The 7,648-nt window shown below is 35.7% G+C and overlaps 1 protein-coding gene across 2 annotated transcripts in view; it reads right to left on the bottom strand.

Moving 5' to 3' along the window:
• LOC106652647 (KH domain-containing, RNA-binding, signal transduction-associated protein 2-like) overlaps positions 1-7,648 on the bottom strand; it is a 45,262-nt gene that overhangs the window by 1,080 nt on the left and 36,534 nt on the right. The window contains exons 4-8 of one of the 2 annotated variants that reach the window (XM_023459655.1): positions 4,903-5,203; positions 4,665-4,782; positions 4,466-4,585; positions 2,999-3,108; positions 75-2,171 (exon numbers count right to left, since the gene is read on the bottom strand). In XM_023459655.1, coding sequence (XP_023315423.1) covers positions 2,038-2,171; positions 2,999-3,108; positions 4,466-4,585; positions 4,665-4,782; positions 4,903-5,203 — 783 coding nt within the window. In that variant the 3' untranslated portion in view covers positions 75-2,037. Of the gene's footprint in view, positions 1-74; positions 2,172-2,998; positions 3,109-4,465; positions 4,586-4,664; positions 4,783-4,902; positions 5,204-7,648 lie in introns of those variants that run through there. The other variant, XM_023459656.1, reaches the window with a different exon arrangement.

Raw genomic sequence — 7,648 nt, 5'->3', positions numbered from 1 at the left:
TATTTTTTCATGTGTGAAACAATTCTAATTCAAATATTAAATTTACTATAAAAAAATGATTAAACGTGGGAAAGACTATAGATCCTTATAAACAGACGAAAAATAGATATAATATTAATTAAAGTGTAAAACTACGTTCGATAATAAATCAAGAACATTAAAAAAGTTTCTGCATTTATTTGAGCTTGATGCTTGTTAGAGCAAGTGTATTTGATACATTTCCTCATAGTACTTTAAAATTTTAAGTTTAGTGGTAAATATGATTTAAAATTTTAAAGCAATTTATTTCACGGGCGTCAAGGGGAGCTGAGGAGTGGGTTGATTTTAATTTTGTGTCAAATATTAATTTCTTATATACTTTACCCTACCTACATTTGAACGAGAAATTTCAAATGCGTGTTACATTTGCTAACTATTATATTGTAAACAATTTTAATCAGTATCATTATATCTTAGAGTATTTTTGTCTAAATAATTAGACTTCTAAAATTAAGAAGGAAATTTGAGTTATAGTTTTGTTATACCATCAATTTATTTATCTTTACTTTCAAATAATTACATAATTTTGATGTAGGTAATTATAAGAACTACTTGTTCTCATAAAGTTTCTAGTACAATGTGTCATAAATATTACAGATTAGTTTAATACATTTTAATGTGGTTGTAATCGATTTATTAACTCGATTAATTTGGGCATTAGAAAATTAAAGTAGAGTTTAGTTTATAACGATGTAGCCCTATTGTTTTTATTACTATTCCATTTAAATCAACTAATTTTACCAAATTATTCATCGAAAATGTAGACTATGATGATACATTTTTATTTATATTTTATAATGTTTCATTATAATTGTAGATATTAATAGTTGTAATAATAAAGATAAATGGGGAATTCACTCGTTTTTTTAGCATATAAAAATATTGAGATGCGAATCAATACGATGCGGAAATATTAATTTTATCGAAATAACATAGATTTATGTTCCAAATTCACAAATGAAAAATTTATATCAGGAACAATCAATTAGTAAAATAGATAAATTAATAATATCGAAAAATAATACAGTACTTTATTTTGCCTTAATTTAAGGAACGTCAATCACTAATTTTTAGATACACACGATTTCAAAAATTTTATGTGTAAGGAAAAATTTTTTCTATAATCGTATCAAATTTCAATTAAATTTTACGATTCAATTTTTTTATATTTAAAAACTTTTGATTATTGTTTACATTAAAGGTTTCAGAGTCAATTTAATTAAATTATTGTATAATTTAGATTTTACAAGTTGTGCTTCGTTGGACTTTTGTTAACTATCACATCGAGATTAAATCAAACATGGGACTACTGGGAAAACATTTGAAATTTTTTTTCGTTTTATTTAGATACATTGGTTTCTTTCAATATCATTCGTCATTTACTTCCAGTATGATTCAATTACTCAAACGTAAAATAAAGTGAAACGAAATCATCACCTTTACACTATGTGTAAATTATGCTTAGATCGAGTTAATTGTTGGGCCTACAGATTATCTATATTTAATTATTTGTCGTAAATTTTTATAAATAGGTTACCTTTAAATAAGATACTTGAATGTATAATATGTTTAAGTATTTTTACGAACTTTAGGGATGCGAAAAAATAGATTAAAGACACATGTTGAATGTAAAAGCGAAGAGGTTTTTTAAACCTTTCAAAAATAAAAACATTAAAGGTAACCTTGTAATCGCTATTTATTTGTCATATCCTAAGGTTAAAAATAAAAAAAGTAAAAAATATCAAGAAACTTGTCTTACACAAATTATGCATGAATAAACTTCCTCAAGCATGTGTTTATTTTATGGATTATAAAGTGTAAGCTTTGATCTATCGGTCTATGAAAATTGTAAACGCTTTCGAAGAGATTATACGTGAGCTAATTGATTAGTGTGATCCCGCATGATTAGTTGAAAGGCAAGTCCGATGTAGTAAAATCCTTTGTTCTGATAGCTACGTATGTATTGCGGGGTTCCAATTAATTTTCAACAGAAAATAATTACTTAGACGGTCGTGCATAAGGAGCGGCTCGATAACGCGAGCTTTGCCCCGAGCTACTGCCAGTCGTCGTTGTCTTGTACGATTTCCATGCACGGCCGGATGTATCCTCGGAGTATTTCATTGAGCGTTGAACTTGAATTTTAGAGGATTTTTAAAATTTATTAATTAATATGCTTTTTCATGATATCACAAATTCAACTATCGCTATTAATTTCTTAAGAAGAGTTCGCATCATTTCATACGCACTTTTGGAAATTTAATCAAATCTTATTAACGTAATTCGATTTATTCCAAATAATAACTTTTTTTAATATACACTCAGAGGCGTTTATTTATATTGTAAAATTTAAAGATTATTAAAAATATTTGTTTTCCAAATCAATTAAAGTAAAACAATTCTAAAATTTTGAATTATTATTATTGAAAGAGGTTTATTCAAAGTTACGAGTGTATTTTGCATAATAATTGTTTATAAAATAGTTTAATTGAGAAATCATCATCGCGATTTTTTAAGTATTTAATTGTTGAAATAGAATGAGTGATGAGAAGAGCTAGGAAGCTGATGTTTAATGCATTAAGAAACTCAACAAAGAGTTCATTGTTTGTATGAGTAAATATAATTCAACAGTGATGAAAACTGCAAGTTTACCCAGCAAATGGCGCAAGGAAATGAATATTTTAAATGGCAAGTTTAAAAGTACATATGATTAAAAATTGAAATCATAAGAGATCCTGGTTTAATTTTAAAGTTCTCATCAATATAATCAACTAATTGCGTAAAATCATGAAAAGCACAATATCACAGAAGTTTTCAAATATCAACCCACGTTTATGGATAGACATAATTTTATATCTACATTAAATATATCTCAATTTAGTTCCTAGCTCTTTAGCATTTGGTGCATACAAGCTAAATACGTGAAGTATTACACGAAGCGAGTATTGAAAAATGGATTTACCTGGGTATTCCGGAGGATCGTAGTAGTCGTGGGACGATGCGTGGGGCGTCTCCTCCTCGTAATCGTACGAGCTGCTGGCGTACCTCGAGGATGGGGGATACATGTCCTCGCTGAAAATGAATGCGAACAAAAAATAACAGCCGATTCAGTGATGCGAGAAGCGTCGTTTTCCAGCGTGCATGCCAACTTGGACACGGCAGCTTGAGGACGCGGCACGAGCTCTCGTGTACGGAGCAACGACGCGCGGGCGAGCGAGCCTTTTCATGCATTTTTAATGTTATACCGCTAAAGCTCCAGGCCAGCGCTTACACGCGCGCATACATGTACGATTCTCTGTTCTAGCCATTCTGGTTCTTTTGTCGGAAAACGAGCTGTGTGTTGTGCGCGCCCAGCTATACGATTCTCAGTCGTTTTGCTTCAACCTTCCCTCGGTACCTTTTGCTGTGGCGCGCACATTTGTCTCGAATGTAATGTACGTGCAACACGTGTTTTTATGAAAATCATCCAACCTCGACCCCTCGAAAAAATTGATATTTTTCGAATAATAATTTAACGACGCTACTTCCGGTCTAATAGCTTTTAGTCATACGTCAGACTGAAGCGTAACCCGAGCGTCCGCTGGCTTTTTCATGTATAACTGAATTTATTATAACTATCTCAAAATGATAGAGTGCAACAATACGAATGATAGCCGTGATATCCTGGCAAAAGTTGAAGAAGAAAGTTATTTTCATAGTTCACAAGTCGATATTGGAATGACTTTGCCCTGATTTCAGTCAAGGAGAACCGAGTATCTCACGAAGTTGCAAGCATCCGTCATTCTGATTAATTGCAACTAGCCGTTATTTTCGAGTCTATTTTTGCGCTTTGTACTCTCCGAGTTCATTTTTTTCAGATTTTCAAACGTTCTATTAGTTGATTTTAAAGTACTCAGTTGTATGAGAAGGAAAAAGAAAAGATGTCTCGAAATATCAAAACACGACAAACGGTCAACTTTCGAGTAATTAAAACTTGACAGTATGAGATTTCTGGGAATACATAATTTTACATCCATGCGATGCGAATATTACTCAGACTAAGTTTTGTAAAAAAAAAAAAAAAAAATGAAGCAAGTTATTATGTATGAGATGGCATATATGCTGGATATACCTATTCAGTGCATCAAACATTCATGAAATAAGTTCTGGTTGCTCGAAACCAGACGCAAATTTTAGCGGCACGCGCGCGTGTATACGTATTTATCTACTCCGCAGCGCACCCATCGAACTTCTCTTCTCGCAGTACTTGAAATATTAACACGTAGTAACTGTATGAATCTTTAAACATCTCGCAAAATGAAAGATGAGCTCTTTGTGCAGCGGCGGGATTGAGTTACCTCGCGAACTCCAAAACTTGGTCAACGTATTTGACTCTCAATCGAAAGTATGTTTGTAAAACTCGTTCCAAAATGCCATCGCGCATACTCACTTGCTGGAAGACGGGTAGTGTCTATCGCTGGAAGCGTAGCGACCGCTGCTCGTGGTGGCGGGGTAGTCGTACTCGTGGTGGGCCGCACGATTCGAGGGTGGCGGCGGTGGCGCCTCGTATCTGAAGATGGTAAAATAATTTACATCGTACGTCGACTCGAATTCTTCGGTCGAATTTCTCGAAAGAATGACAAACTCACCCGTAGCTCTGGTCCATGGCCACACGAGCACGATCCAAAATTGAAAACACCTTGGTCTTGGCTGGAACTGGACGAGTTATGGGCGCGCGAGTCGGTGGCGGTGGTGGTAAAATCGCAGCTGAAAACATTCAAATAACGCGTGGTTAAATAACTGCATTCGTTTGAATTAAAACAGTAAACGCTACATTTTACGTTCGTTAATGAAAAAAAAAAATAAAAAAAATAAAATGAAACTCACGACGAGCGACGCGCATTCCTGGCGGTGGAGGACCGGGTCGTGGCGCCGGCCGGAGAATTCCACCGCGACCGCTGGGCCGCCTCTCGTCGATCGGCTCCTCTACCGTCAGCTCCATCTCGCGCATCTGCTCCTGCCGTATATTGTCGTTGTTGTCCGGGATGAGATATTTGCGTACCTCGGCTAATGCGAATGCGATGCGCGCGTGAGCCTCCGCCGGCGGAGCCAGAGCAGAGATTTCCACATGCAGATCGTCCGACAGATGAGCGTATTTCGGATCTAGAGATTTGCGGAATTCTTCTTCCTGTAATAAACATATTAAAACCGAATTGAGTAATGTGAATTGATACGATTGATTCGTTTTAGTATTTACAATTATTATAGATTTTTTAATTAAGCTAAAAAATCTTCATTATCTAATGGACACTGATAAGAGGAAAATACGTCCAGATCGATGCACGTTGACCTAAATTCAGCTTGATATACGCAAACACGCGTGTTCATAGTAATTCGTCATTGTGCGCGTACGAAACGGAATTAAAAATCAGCAACGAACTTCTAACGGCGACTGTAACAAAATAATGTCATTACAAAGTGCAATTAGCATTTATTATACGGGCTCGTGTTCATTTGCCCGCGCTCGGTGTTAAATAGCTATTCACAGCTACGCGTATGAAAATTCGATATCTGTACTCGCTCGTGAAAGTACGGCATAATATAATGTACAGGAGCGTCGCGCACCTATCTCTGTTTCTCTATACACGAAATCCGGATAATGAAGCGCAATAAGGCAGAGTAGCAGTGCGAGCACAAATAGATCTTTTAAATTTCGCAGCCGCCCCCCGTGTTCTCACACCCCTTCACCGCTATCTACTAAATGCATGGAAAAAAAAGGCAAAAGTACATTTTGATTTATAAAAGTGAAGAAAAAATGACGAATGGCGGGCGCGCGTGAGCGGTATCTTTTCTTTTCAAATTGCTTGCACGTAAGTTATAAAGGCTTTGTTGCTCCGTACCACTCTGTCTATCTTATACAATGAATAGGTCGGTTGAGCTTTGCAATGATGCTTTTGGCCGCGCACACGTAGTGGCACGCATATATGAACTGCCTCACACACACATATAGGCGACGGGGAAAAGAAGCGAGCGCGCGCGGGCGAGCTCGGCAAAGTGCAATCTCGCGAACAAGCTTTATTTTTTTACCCTTTCATTTTTCAGAGAAAGTGTTCGTCGGTCGTTGTGTTTGCACCGCATGACTTACTACGCGGCGCAATACATATATATTTGTGTGTACTGGTATATTCGGTCGGGGAAGATTTACTCGCGCGGAAGAAAACGTTTTTCTCTTAGACGAGAGACTTCTGCTTTCTACATCCGTCTATTCTCATGGGAACGCAGATTGTTTTTTCATTTCTGTTGTTTAGATATGACAGCGGGTATGAGGTGGAGCATATATATGTGCGCAACGCGCAGTAACCGAAACTTACTTTTTTGACACTGCCGTATACTTTTTCAAATATTGAATCGCCGTGCGCGAGAAAATATTTGACAACTTGTTTACGTTTATATCGCGAGACGCGCGCGCGGGCGCGCATTCAAATGACTTTGGACGAGAAAAATTGAATAAAGTCAATCATTGATATATGGTTGACGTCGAGGAGTTTTGGTTGATAACGCCCGAATCAGTTTACAAAGAAAAATTCCTTCGCGGCGCAGCGTTGAATCGCAATTCCTTCAAATACATATTTTTCTGTTGCGTGAAAAAGTTGAGAAAAACTTGAGTCATTTTTCTAGTAAGTGGCTATTCGGATCAAAGTTTTGTGAAATGAATTGCGATTATTGCCGGGGAATGTAAAGGATCTATGAAGTTGAGAGTTTTTACCATGCTGACCACCTTGCACGAGTGCTTGAACTATTTCATTTTGGGGAAAAACTCTCTCAAGAAGTATACTTCAACTAAAAAAGTTGCAACGAAGATGCTCTTCATTAAAAATATTGAAAATTTATTTTTCATATTTGTTGGTCGACAACAAGAATTTATCTCAACACGAAAAAAATTTTTTATTTTGATAAGCTATTTCGTGTTGTTGCGCAAATAAGCAAAATTTAATTCTTTCAAGATAATTATAACAATTTTTTTTTCAAAAAGAAGTTCAACATGAAAGCAATAAACCAAAGCTCGAAGTACAAGATATAAAATGTCGTGGCAAAAAGTGACCAAGTCCGCTAATATTTTGCTAGAGAGAACAATAAATGGAAATTTATGAATAAAATCAAGACGTGAAAGTTAAAAACACAATGAGTAAAGACCGAAAAAAATAGAAAGAGCAAACGAAACCTCGAAAGTCTGCAACAACTCACATAATGTGGATAAAGTTAGCTCTGTCGATGCGTTGGAATTTTCAAAACATTCCAGAGTAGCGTTTCCAGGCTCGCGAGGGAGTATGTGCTCACAAACTTCAAGAAGAGAATAAATTTTCGTGGGCCAATAATGAATGACATTTCAATAATGAAGTAGACTTTATTAACGATTCAAATGGAGATACTTCATTGTGGTTCTTTCGGTTCTTTAGCATTGCCGAAAACTCGACGAGTCTGCTTGAAACAGTTTCAATATTTTGTCGAAAAAAGAACGCACGATGAAAATTTTCACGTGCAAGTAGTTTAGTCTATTTGATCAAATTGACGAACAAAAAAGTAACGAGACGTATAAACAGATTTTTTTGTAATTACTCTTTTGATAGAATGC

Source organism: Trichogramma pretiosum, unplaced genomic scaffold (assembly GCF_000599845.2).
Source record: "Trichogramma pretiosum strain Unisexual culture from Peru unplaced genomic scaffold, Tpre_2.0 scaffold26, whole genome shotgun sequence".
In the NCBI taxonomy this organism is placed as follows: Eukaryota; Metazoa; Arthropoda; class Insecta; order Hymenoptera; family Trichogrammatidae; genus Trichogramma; species Trichogramma pretiosum.
This window is presented reverse-complemented; position numbering and strand designations above follow the sequence as displayed.